Source organism: Trifolium pratense, linkage group LG4 (assembly GCF_020283565.1).
Source record: "Trifolium pratense cultivar HEN17-A07 linkage group LG4, ARS_RC_1.1, whole genome shotgun sequence".
NCBI classification, from domain to species: Eukaryota; Viridiplantae; Streptophyta; class Magnoliopsida; order Fabales; family Fabaceae; genus Trifolium; species Trifolium pratense.
In genome coordinates, this window is record NC_060062.1 from 23,138,481 (window position 1) to 23,151,938 (window position 13,458).

Sequence of the window (13,458 nt, forward strand, 5' to 3'; positions counted from 1 at the left end):
ATTCGTAAGTCTTTAATATAGTTTACGAAAATAGCTTGTAGCATATATTAAAACACAGATTTTTGGATTTAGTGAAATATGAGTCAATTTTTGAGTTTAAAGAAACAAGAAAAATACGTTTTTGGGTTCAATTTTGTTTTTTATTTTATTTGGTGCCTCTATGTAATTTCATTTTTGAATTTGGTCCCTCTAAATGGATAACTGAGCATAAGAAAGATCATTAGTTATAGTCTTTTGACAACTCATCATCGCTTGTCACGTCACATGCTGCGACGTCAGCCTCCATTTGCCACACATGCGTTTTTTTAACAGACTTGACGCTAAGGATCAAAACAAAAAAAAATTATATTTCAAGGCCTATTTAAAAGAAAAAATACAAGAAAAAAAACCAAAAACTCGCAAACGTACGGGGACATATTAGATAGTTAAACCAAAATTAAATGGAACAATAATGTCTTCTTTTTTTTGGTGAACATGAAACAATAATGTCTATTAAGAATTTTTTTTTTGTTAGACTGGCGATGACAAGCCATTGAAAACCACACACATAAAGTAGACAGACCGATGTTCAAACCCCGATCATGCTGGTTGAGGTAGAATTTGTGGCAAAGCATTATACATGGTTTTCTCGGTTATATTCACCGCCGGTGAATACACAGGAAGTAGCTTAGAGATTCAAAGGATCTGATATATTCACAATGAAGAAACGAGAATTTGGAATAGTTTCTGGCACTGGTTATTTTCGGTTTGTTAAAGGATATGGTATTATGGAAACAGAGCTTTATGGATTTAGTTAATCTTAGAGCAACTCTTAAACTCAATGGAACAGTGAAACATTATTAGAATTTCAACCAATAATTGTTCTCAAGCCATGTTAATTAGTTATGCTTAAATGTTTCTGAATTCTGATATACAAAGTTTAAACAAGAAATGCTATTTATTTTGAAGTCCCACATCGGTGAGTGGAAACAACATATACCAAAGAGTTGGGTATAAATAAAGTGCTCGAATATTGAACAATTCATACCTTTCTCGGCCTTTTGGCTAAGATCAAGTGTAGTATCTGTTCTTATCAGTTTAATATCTGATATGTGACTCATTGAGTCACACGATATTAAATTACTTTTTTTAGGGGGAGAAGCAACTTCAATAGCTTGCTATTGGGCTTCTCAAGTGTCGCCTTTGCGTTGCACTATTGCATTGGCTGGCACACCCCACCAATACCAGTTCAATTTTTTGTTAATTTCTCATTTTGTTCGCCTGTTTTAATCTAAATGAGATCATTAAGATCATAATAATAAGATCATTAAGTGGGTTGGTTTAGAAGATGAGATAGAAGAGAACACAACAACATAATTCTTTGCCATTGAATCATCCATGGAGAATATAATGCCAAACAATTTGGAAAAGTTTCTTCAAAATAATCAAAGGCTTGAGTGTTTGATGGTGGTCGACTTGTTGGGATCTTGGGCCATACAAGTGGCAAACAAGTTTGGCATCCCTACTGCTGGCTTCTGGCCAGCCATGCTTTCATCATATCTTTTGATTGCAGTCATACCTCAAATGCTTAGGAGTGGAATCATCTCTGATACATGTTTGTTGTCTCTCTAATAATCTAGGCGATTCTTTTATAAGAAACAACTATTTTTTAATTCATGCATTAAATGTTAGCATAGTTCTCTCAGGTGTCTATCAAGAAATAAAATGAAAAACAAAACCCTCTAGTTCAATAATAAAAGTTGAGACAAACCTACGTTTATCTCGGTGGTGTTAACTTGAAATTTTAAAACACACTTTCTCACATATTTATGTTTCAATATTTTCGGTGTCAATTTAGGTGTTGGATAAGACATATACAATTTTACTTTGACTATAATTGAACTTTCACCGGTGGACAATGAAATTGGTCTTCAAATTTGTCTAGGCTGGATATGATTTTATTTTTTTTAAATGATAATGGTTGAGAACAAAGGAATACTATTATGTATGTATAACAAAGTTGAAAATACACAAATTTGAAGCAAATTATGTTAGAAAATACATAAATAATAGAATATTGAAAATAACATGAAAGCAATTGATCACTAATTTTCTTATTTAGATAACAATTGGAAATAGACAACATTATGATATTACAAGACAAAATACTACCACATTAACAAATTTCAAATTAAAACAACCGCAATTACATATTTAAATAGAACAACATCAAGTTAATTCATTCTTCTGCGATTTGCACCGGCTCTGTTGTTTGTTCTCTTCAGTCGCGTGTTAAACATATGTTCAACAAGTCTTACAAGCCATTCAGGTTTCCCAAAGAAAAATACATTATGTCCTAAGAGCAAACCTGATATTGCCCCACACGCATATCCTATTGCTACTGCTTTCCAACCAAATCCTGATCCCTCTTCATCTTCAGATGTTGAATGTGGTGACTGATCTTCATCATTTTTGCATGATTTAGACAATGGTAATCCACATAACATTGTATTTCCTTCATAGGAATCATTTCCAAATGTACCAAATTGTTGACCTGTAGGTATGATTCCCTCAAGGTGGTTTTGTGAAAGGTTCAAGAATGAGAGAAAATTCAGCTTTGTGAGAGCCATAGGAATCTCACCAATCAATTGGTTCCTTGAGAGGTCCAACCACTCCAAATTTTCCAAATAACTCAAAGATTGTGGAATTTTACCAGAGATTCCATTATTTGAAAGGTTAAGACCTTTGAGAGAATTTAATTCTCCAATAAATTTTGGAATTTCTCCTTCAAACATGTTATTTGATAAATCGATAGTTGTGAAAGTAGTCAATATCCTCGTTAGCTCCTTAGAAAAACCTTTCATTATGACAACCACAGAATCATTATAGTACTTAACCACGAAGTTACCCATGTATTGCAAACCAATTTGGCTACCATTAACAATCATCATTCCTTGAAATTTCTTAATACATGATGTTGGTAATGGACCACTAAAATTGTTGTTAGAGACATCAAAAATTCGCAACTTGGTAAAAGGATGTTTGGTGCTAGAGCATGTGATTGTACCATGAAGTTTGTTTGATCTTAAACTCAGTACTTGTAACTCTGGCAGAATTCCTAGCCAATTGGGAAATACATCTTCTATGATGTTGTCTCCAAGGTCCAAAACTTCAAGATTTTTGCAATGAACCAAAGAGTATGGTAATGGTCCTTCCAATTGATTGCCATTCAACTTTATAGTCTTAAATTGATTTTCTTTGGAAAAGTTTCTAGGCATACTTCCATAGAAGTTATTCATTTGCAAATCTAATACAGAAAGAGAAGGAAGTGTTCCTAGACATTGTGGGATCATGCCTGTTATTTTGTTGTGTGCCAAATTGAGCATACTCAAGGCCCATGCATTGCAAAATGCGGATGAAATGTTTCCCGTGAAGTTGTTATTTGAGAGTAAAAAGTATTGAATGCCACTGGGTGGAATTGGAAGATTTCCTTGCAACTTGTTGAAACTAAGATCAATGTATCCAATGTTTTCCCATGAGTTAAAGAGTTTAAGAAACCATTTGGGAATTTTTCCATGAATGTTGTTATGAGAGAGATCTAATGATTGGAGATTTGGTAGTCGTGCTAGGAATTTAGGAAAACTATTAATATTAGCAGAAGATAAATATACACTTTCAAGGTAAGGTGAGATGGATTCAACATTGTTATCAATGTTGATAGGAAGAAAATTATTGTGTGACACATCAAGGAAATTTAGTATTTTAAATTTTGAAAATTGGTGAAAATCCACAACACCGCCTAAATTTGTTGATGACAAATCTAAGTGGGTAAGATTTTGGAGTTCAAATACTGAATCTGGAAAATGACCATGGAGGTTGTTATTAGAGAGATACAAATATTGAAGAGAATAAGTTGTGAACTCACCAATGAACCCTGTGAGGTGGTTGTTGCTGAGGTACAACTCTACCAATGAAGGCAAATAATAACACCATTTCGGAATTGTTCCATTTAACATGTTATAGCCTAAACTCACAACTTTCAATTTTGAACGTTTAGCGACTTCAATTGGAATTGGTCCAACTAGTTTATTATCGGATAAACGTAAATTAGAAAGTTGAGGTAGCTGAAAAATTGATGATGGAATTATGCCTGTTAGGTTGTTAGCGTAAAGTGTTAAAAATTCCAGTTTGTTTAACTTTCCATAAACATTTGGTGGGATGTTACCGCTAAAGTCATTATCTGAAAGATCACATGAAATGAGATGTGTGAGGTTTGAAAGTAATGGTGAGATCTCACCATTAAATTTATTTATTGAAAGGTCCAAATATGTTAGTTGGGTTAGGTTCCACAAAGATAGAGGAACCATCCCTTCAAAATGACACCCTGAGAGTGCTATTTGACTAAGAGACTTCAACTTACCTATGGAATAAGGAATTTCACCTGAGAAAGCAGAGAAGGAGATGTACAAGTACCTCAAAGGAGTGCTCCAATTGGACTTTGGAAGTTGACCACTAAGATTGTTGTTATATGACAATTCCAGTTTTTGAAGATTAGGTAAAGAGAGGATGTCACTTGACAAATGTCCATGCAACCTAGTATATGATAGGCTAAGAGAAACTAAAGAGGATGAAAAATTCTTTAGCATAGACAAAGAACTCACTCTGATTGAAGACAGATCCACGCTATCCAGATAAAGCTCCCTTAAATCAGTAGCATTGCGAATAAGTTTCTTCCATGTGAATGGATTGAGTTTCAATTCCATTACCAAGTGATTGCTAAGATCAAGTGATACTAATTTTGACAAACGAGAGATTGTGGAGGGAATATTACCACTGAAGTAAGAGTTTGACAGATTTAGATGTGTGAGGTTCACTAAATCACCAATACCAACATGCACTGAAGACCCGGAAAAATCATTAAAAGCTAAGTTGAGTTGTTGAAGGTGTCTAAGCTGGAAGATAGTGCTATTGGGATGTAATTCACCTTTCAGATTGTTGCAACTAAGATCCAAACCAATCACGTAATCTGAAACGGTGTCACATGTGACACCATCCCAATCGCAACAATCTGTACTGTTTTTCCAAGATTCCGTCTTGAAAGAAAAAGAGGAACAACTCCACCACCAAATATCAGGTTCAGATGAAGTATTGACAACAAATGAGTTCTTGAATTGTAACAAGGCAGAGTTGTCGTGATGGTTGCATAATGAGAAAGTGTAGGAAGTAAAATGAGTAAGCAACAGCAAAAAGAAGAAGTGAAAGGTAAAAGAAGGCAATAGAATAAAAAAGGAGCCCATTTAGAGCAACTTACACTTACAATCTCTTCTCAATATTATTTCTTTTTTACTTGATGATTTTTGTTGATGTATCAATTGATTAACTTCTATTTATTTATATAGGAAACATAACCTGAAACTAAAGCATTGATACATATGAAACGATGGGCAAGGATAAAAAAAATTGACTTACAAACTGAGTCTTGGTATATGCCCTTCAATATGGGGACAATGGGCATGTTTTTCTTCAACCGTATGGAGCACTTCAATAGGAAGAAGAATTTTTTGTGGGTGCAATTATAGTGATATGATAAATGTCAACAACATTAATTATCCATTGAAATGTATAACCTCTTCTACGAGAGAAGACCAAGACTCTTTAAGTAGTAATTTTTTTCATGTTATCATGATATTGGTACGAAGTTTCCACCGAAGTTAGCGATTACTAATCTTCGTCGGGGAACTTGTGGGGCACGCAAAGTGGGTTCTTCCCCCCCAACCGAATTTTCTCCATAGGCATTAGCCATAAATCGAACCTCTGACCATACACTTAAGGGGACCAATTCATTGTTGATTCTTTTAAGTAATAATTTACAATGAGTAATTTGGATCAAAATTAACAGATAAAATCAAGAAGCAGAGAGACTTAACTTCTTCAATTGTACACAGCAATGAAGTTGAGGGAGGATATTTTACACAAGTTAAATCAGACATTTTATGATGATTTTGATACCGGTGTTAATGCATCAGAGGTGTAGTGAAGGGGGATATTTTTTACCATTTTTTAAACAGGTGTAAGAATCCAAAATTATATAAATTTAACTACCAACATCAGTTTTACACTAGGTCAACCCTTTTACACCAACATTAGTTTTACACTAGGTCAACCCTTTTACATTACTCATATAAGTCCAAAATAAATGGTTGAAGCAAATGACATGAATTAAAGTACCAAAGATAGAGAAATGTAAATATGAACAAACAAAATCTTTGACAAAGTTACCTGATGAGTGACTGAAAATTCCACATAAAACAAACCAATGCAAAGAAGAACATTGCCTAACAGATGTATCAAGAATAGAGGTATCATTTGCAATAAAATAAACAGGGACAAATCCAAGACCTAAACACAATGAACAGGGATTAATGTCATGTTAAAGAGGGACAAATCCAAATCAACAAGCAAGCATGACTTTAAATCCATTAAGCCAAAAAACCAATACTTTCACTTCAGGCTTGGCCATGGCCTCAAAAAGGTCCTAATTAAGTAAGATATGTATACCTATACAATAGGTGAAAGAAATCAACCACTTATTGTCTCAATTCCATCCTCCTAGGAGTCCTGCAAATAAAATAACAGAATCAAAATGCTGAACAATGCCTAAGAGTTGGTGGACAATATTACAACCACTTGACATAAGATTTTGAGAGTGAAAATAACCAAAAAAGAATATCACACAGATTAATACATATCATGAAATTTGCATATATGATTTCATATAAAAGCACAGAAATAAGACCACAAAGCCATCAGTTTTTCATTGAGACATTTCATCGAACATTTTGAATGCTCACTTTCACAATAAAAGGAACATTAAGCTTTTACCTCTGACAATAATGTAGATGCACATGGACTTGCTCCAGAAACTTTCAATACAATAGAATGGATCTTGAATCCGAAAATGAAACCAATAAAATTGCTGTTCCGATTCAGAATCTACCAAACTCTGAAATTTTTAGAAAGAAATACCAACTGAAATGAACAAAATGATAGAACAAGAAAGTGGCATAAATAGATCGATTCTATTCGTTTAACCGGAGGGACTAAAGTAGCATAAATCAAACTACATCCTCCCTAAAATGGATCAACTGAAATACAAACTGCTTAATACCAAGAAAAATTGAGACTTAACCTAAATGCACCTACAGAATCCTTACATATTCTGGTGCATCATCCCTTTTCCCAGCCACTGTACGATACAAATACATATTCTCCAATCTCTTCCCATCTTCCATATAACAATCTTCTTGTTCATTTTCGTTGAAGATCTCCACATTCAACCTCGGCATCTTCTTAGCCAATGTCTTGCATGTTCCAATGGTCACCTTGCACGACGACATCCAAAAGGATTGCATTATTTCATACTTCCCTATATCTGTGAGAAGTGCGGTGTTGCCGAAAGGACAAGGCAGTAAGCTTGATTACAAATGATTGAGAGGATGCTACTTATAGAACATATCCTCCTATAACTTATTCTATGCCACGTAGGCTTGAGTGTAACAAACTTGTATTGCAAGAAAACTAACTTGTAGTGCAAGATAACTAGCTAGCTGCAACATATATATTGTAATACATTTCTGATCCTTTGTATATACTCTAACATGAGCTTGCGAAGCTTTTTGCATCCGTTCAATACATTGAACATTCGCTTGTCATTCTTACCAGCGAATGCGCTAGAGTACGGACATTTCAAGCTTTTCTGCATATTTTCCAATGTAAAGGAAGACTTGGTCGGTCAACTGAGCTGAGAGTGATAGCCGTCTCAGTCGCTTGGCATGATTGCACCACGCTCCGAAACCTTCATCCAGTGGCTGCATTGTAACAGGGTCAAGTTTTGTTACATTGAGGATACATAACCTACATTGGATAAATTTTTTGAAACTTATGGCATCCCATTGATAGAAATCAGGTATTTGTTAATTTGTCTTTCTGTGTGTGATATAGCTTTAGCTTCCTACCATGTCTTACCTATAGTTGATCTCCCAAGTGTAAAAAAATTTATGCAATCAACATTCTAAGGAGACACTTATGACTTAATTGCAAATACTTATCATGCAAGTTTGACAACTTTTGAGGTTTTGAAAAAGTTCAACATCTATGATCCAATTCATATACCTATTAAGGCTAAGGTTAATGTTACTGTCAATTGTTCTTGTGGGAATAGCTATATTTTAAAAGATTATGTCTTGTTTATTACCTATCCACTTAGGCCTAGGGATACTCTTGAGAAGTTTGCAAGCCATTCTTAACTTAAGGAAAGATTGATATAGAATTTCTATTTCAGTAAGGGAGTGGGACAGTGTTCATTCCGGGAAGGGGTATGTATATTACCCTTTTCTCCCATCACCTTTTGATGTTCTCCCTCATCTGATATATTTAATATAAATAAATCAGTTAGAGTATATTTAAATGAATTACTCTGTCAACTGCAATTGACACACATGGTTAGACCTTCCGCTCACACCTTTTGTGACTTGAACAGGTCTAGAATTTCGCAGTCGGTAAATTATACTTAAATTTCATCGTAAATCTTCAATGAGGTTTGTGGTTCTGATCCAAAGTATTTGTATAAATATGAGTTAGATAATTTTTATATGGTCCAGTTCTGGAGGAAAGGGCCTGGTTATCCGAAGTTCGGATGAGATGTAAGTAAAATTTGACAAATTATTATTTCAGAGAAAATTCTAACTCGGATACTCCAATTGATTCAACCGTATATTTGGAGTATATTCAATGGCTAATAGTTATCTGCATATATATCATGTCAGATGCTTCCAGAATAAGGAAGAAGATAAAGCTAAACTTCAACAAACTTCTTTCAACTCAAGTTGGTAACTACTTATTTGAACCTATTATGTTATAAACACTTGTAAGTTTGAAAGTAATGGTGAGATGTCACCGTTAAGTTTATTATATGAAAGGTCTAAATATATTAGTTGGGTGTGGTTCAACAAAGATAAAGGGACCAGTCCATCAAAATTGCAGTGTGAAAGGGCTAAATGAGTAAGATTCTTCAATTGATCTATGGAATAAGGAATTTAACCTGAGAAAGTAATGTAAGAGAGGTCCAAGTACCTTAGAGGAGTGCTCCAGTTGGACTTTGGAAGTTGACCACTAAGGACATTAGATGACAAATCTAGTTTTTGAAGATTAGGTAAAGAGAGGATGTCACTTGAGGACATGCTTTCAAAAACAATAACTTCATACATTATTCAAAAGATAAAAACATTCTGATACTACCATCACCATGATACATTACACACACACACACACACACACACACACACACACACACACACACACACACACGTCTATTATTGAAACTATAAACATCAAACTGATACAAGTGAGCTAACAACCAGGAGACAATTAATTCACTCTTCTGCGTTCTGCACCGGCTCTGTTGTTTCTTCTCTTCAATCTTATGTTAAACATAAGCTCAAAATGTCTAACAATCCATTGGGGTTTCCCGACGAAGAATACTATATATCCCAAGAGCAATCCAAATATTGCCCCATAGGCATATCCTATTGCTACTGCTTTCCAACCAAATCCTGATTCCTCTTCATCTTCAGATGTTGAATGTGGTGACTGATCTTCATCGTTTTTGCATGATTTAGACAATGGTGATCCACATAACATTTTATTTCCTTCATAGGAATTATTTCCAAATGTATCAAATTGTTGACCTTTAGGTATCATTCCCTCAAGATGGTTTTGTGAAAGGTTTAAGAAAGAGAGAAAATTCAAATTTGTGAGAGCCATAGGAATCTCACCGCTCAACTGGTTCCTTGAGAGGTCCAACCACTCCAATTTTTTCAAATAACTCAAAGATTGTGGAATATTACCTGTGATTCCATTGTTTGAAAGGTTAAGTCCTTTGAGACAATTTAATTCCCCGATACATTTCGGAATTTCTCCTTCAAACATGTTATTTGATAAATCAATAGTTGTGAAAGTAGTAAATATCTTTGTCAGCTCCATAGAAAACCCTTTCATCATGACCACCACAGAATCATTATAGTACTGCCAATCAGAATAGAACATTCTTTGACCCATGTATCGCAAACCAATTTGGCTGTCATTCAAATTCATCATTCCTTGAAATTTCTTAATACATGATGTTGGCAATGGACCACTAAAATTGTTGTTAGAGACATCAAAAATTCTCAACATGAGAAATGGATGTTTGGTGCTAGAACATGTGATTGTACCATAAAGTTTATTTGATCTTAATCGCAGTACTTGTAACTCTTGTAGAGTTTCTAGCCAAATTGGAAATACATCTTCTATGATGTTGTCTCCAAGGTCCAAAACTTGAAGAAACCTGCAGTGAGCCAAAGAGCGTGATGGTCCTTCCAATTGATTGCCATTCAACTTTATAGTCTCAAATCGATTTTCTTTGGAAAAGTTTCTAGGCATGCCTCCAGAGAGGTTGTTCATTTGCAAATCCAATACAGAAAGAAAAGGAACTGATCCCAGACATTGTGGGATCATGCCTGTTAATTTGTTGTGTGCCAAATTGAGTACACTCAGGTACCATGCATCGCAGAATGTTGAAGAAATGTCTCCTGTGAAGTTGTTATTTGAGAGTAAAAAGTATAGAATACTATAAGGTGGAATTGGAAGATCTTTCAACTTGTTGAAACTAAGATCAATCGATTCAATGAACTCCCATGAGTAGAGATTCTTATGAAACCATTTGGGAAGTTTTTCGTCAATGTTGTTATGAGAGAGATCTAATGTTCGCATATATGGCTGTTGTGCAGGGAATTTAGGAAAACCATTCACATTACTAAAAGATAAATCCAACCTTTCAAGTTAAAGTGATGAGATGGATTCAACTTTGCTATTGATGCTGATAGAAAGAAAACTGTTGTGTGAAAGATTGAGGTAATATAGTTTTTTAAATTTTGAAAATTGGTGAAAATCCAAAACACCGCTCAAGTTTGTTGATGATAAATCTAAGGAGGTTAGATTTTGCAGTTTAAATATTGAATTTGGAAAATGACCCTGGAGGTTGTTATTAGAGAGACCCAAATAATTCAGAGAATAAGTTGAGAACTCACCAATGAACCCTGTGAGGTGGTTGTTGTTGAGGCCCATCTCTGCCAACGAAGGCAAATGGTAACACCAATGTGAAATTGTTCCACTTAACATGTTATAACCTAAATCCACATGGCTCAATTTTGAATATTTTGTGATTACAATTGGAATTGGGCCAACTAGTTTATTATTAGATAAATATAAAACAGAAAGGTGAGTTAGCAGAAAAAGTGATGATGGAACTTGGCCTGTTAGGTTGTTAGAGGAAAGGTCTAAATGTTCCAATTTGATTAAATTTCTATAAACATTTGGGATGTTACCGCTAAAGTTATTATATGAAAAATCACATAAAATGAGACGCGCGAGGTTTGAGAGTAATGGTGAGATCTTACCGTTAAGTTTATTTTTTGAAAGGTCCAGATATGTTAGTTGGGTGAGGTTCCACAAAGATAGAGGAACCATCCCACCAAAATTGCATTCTGGAAGGGCTAAATGAGTAAGAGACTTCAACTGACCTATAGAATAAGGAATTTCACCTGAAAAAACACAGGATGAGAGGTCCAAGTACCTCAAAGAAGTGCTCCAATTGGACATTGCAAGTTGACAACTAAGGCCGAAATTAGATGACAAATCTAGTGTTTGAAGATTATTCAAAGAGAGGATATCATTTAATAACAAATTTCCTTGCAACTGAATGAATACTAGACTGAGGGAAACCAAAGAGGATGACAAGTTCTTTAGCATAGACAAAGAACTTCCTCTGACTGCAGACATATCCACACCATCAAGATAAAGCTCGCTTAAATTAGTTGCATTATGAATGAGTTTCTCCCATGTGAATGGATTGAGTTTCAATCCAAACTCTGTGTAACATCTAAGATCAAGTGATATTAATTTTGACAAATGAGAGATTGTGGAGGAAACATTACCACTGAGATAACAGTTTGACATATTTAGATGTGTGAGATTCACTAAATCACCAATACCAACATGCATTGGAGACCAAGAAAAATCATTAGAAGCCAAGTTGAGTTGTTGAAGATGTCTAAGCTGGAAGATAGTGCTATTGGGATGTAATTCACCTTTCAGATTGTTGCAACTAAGGTCCAGACCAACAACATAATCTGACACGGTGTCACACGTGACACCATCCCACTCGCAACAATCTGTACTGTTGTCCCAAGTTTCCGTTTTGAAAGAAAAAGAGGAACAACGAGTATCCAAAGGATCAGGTTTAGATGAAGTGTTGACAAAAAATGAGTTCTTGAATTGTAACAATGCAGAGCTGTCATGACGGTTGCATAATGAGAAAGTGTAGGAAGTAAAATTTGTAAGCAGCAGCAAGAAGAAGAAGTGAAAGGTAAAAGAAGACAATGTTGGAGATTTTCCAAAATATATTTGAAAGGTTGTAATGGTTAATTTGAAATTCAAATTTACAATTTTGAAAACCTTTTAAGGGTTGTGTCCCTTAATCATTTGACATAAGTTTATCTATAAATAGAGACACTTAGGAGGCATAAAACACATCAGAAAATCATGTTTCCATGAGTAAGAAGTTATGCCTGTAATATCTAAATCATTTCTTCATTTCTCTAGTGCACGAGAGTATTTGAAGAAACTTTATTCTGTAAAATATCATTGATCGATATGCTTGATATGTGTATGCAATGCATGTCAAGGTTTCCAAAGTATCCTGAAGGGGATTCGCCGGTTAACCCTTTTGCATCCAGTTTATGGTGGGGGCGAATCGAACCTAAAGTTTAGTGTGATACACACGCTTTGGAATTTGTGCAATATGTTCATCATGTCGTTCATCATCTTCTTCTAGTTCGAGTATTTGCAGCAGTCCCCCAACAAATGTTCTAACAATCTTTAGGTTCGATTTATGATTTGTTTGTGATTAATTGATGACTGCAAATTTGAAGAGGATGACTACCGCCTTTGTCGCAAAAGTTGAAGAGATAAGTATCGATACCCTTCTTATTTCATATTTGATTGCAATTTAAATATGAAAGGTCAATTTCATGCATACACATACACAGATTCATGATGTTTAATTTTCATGTTTTGAAACCATGCCAGAGATTAAATCACGTAGGCATATGTATGTTTGTATATGTTTAATAAGTTTTAAGATATAGAAATTATGTGTATAATTTATGAAATGGAATTTGCTTTATGCATGTATGCAATCAATGGCATATTTGAAATTCGAAGTTTTTACCGGCAAAGGATATGTGTGTATATGGAAGTTTTGTTTAAGAAGAAATAAATCATCATTTCATTCTTATGCATTGGATTATTGATTGATTTAAAATTGACATGATTTTTCTGTTATTAAATTATTTCCAACCGATGGGTTAATAAATGAATTAT

The 13,458-nt window shown here is 34.5% G+C and overlaps 1 protein-coding gene, 1 non-coding gene and 2 pseudogenes across 2 annotated transcripts; 1 reads left to right on the forward strand and 3 right to left on the reverse strand.

The window, feature by feature from the left end:
* The first annotated feature begins 1,023 nt into the window (after window positions 1-1,023).
* On the forward strand, window positions 1,024-1,218 carry LOC123882593. The gene has a single exon (XR_006799914.1). It is a non-coding gene; the product is annotated as a U2 spliceosomal RNA (small nuclear RNA).
* Window positions 1,219-1,941: 723 nt separating this feature from the next.
* LOC123919597 (receptor-like protein 7) lies at window positions 1,942-5,440 on the reverse strand. The gene has a single exon (XM_045971552.1). The coding sequence runs from the start codon at window positions 5,274-5,276 to the stop codon at window positions 2,214-2,216; it is 3,063 nt and encodes a 1,020-aa protein (XP_045827508.1). The 5' UTR covers window positions 5,277-5,440; the 3' UTR covers window positions 1,942-2,213.
* A 1,738-nt stretch (window positions 5,441-7,178) lies between these two features.
* LOC123922312 lies at window positions 7,179-9,245 on the reverse strand (annotated as a pseudogene).
* Window positions 9,246-9,350: 105 nt separating this feature from the next.
* LOC123921062 lies at window positions 9,351-12,418 on the reverse strand (annotated as a pseudogene).
* Between the last annotated feature and the right edge of the window lie 1,040 nt (window positions 12,419-13,458).

Coding starts and splice junctions, on each gene's coding strand:
- LOC123919597 (XM_045971552.1), bottom strand. CDS start 5,276: ATGGGCTCCTTTTTTATTCTATTGCCTTCTTTTACCTTTCACTTCTTC.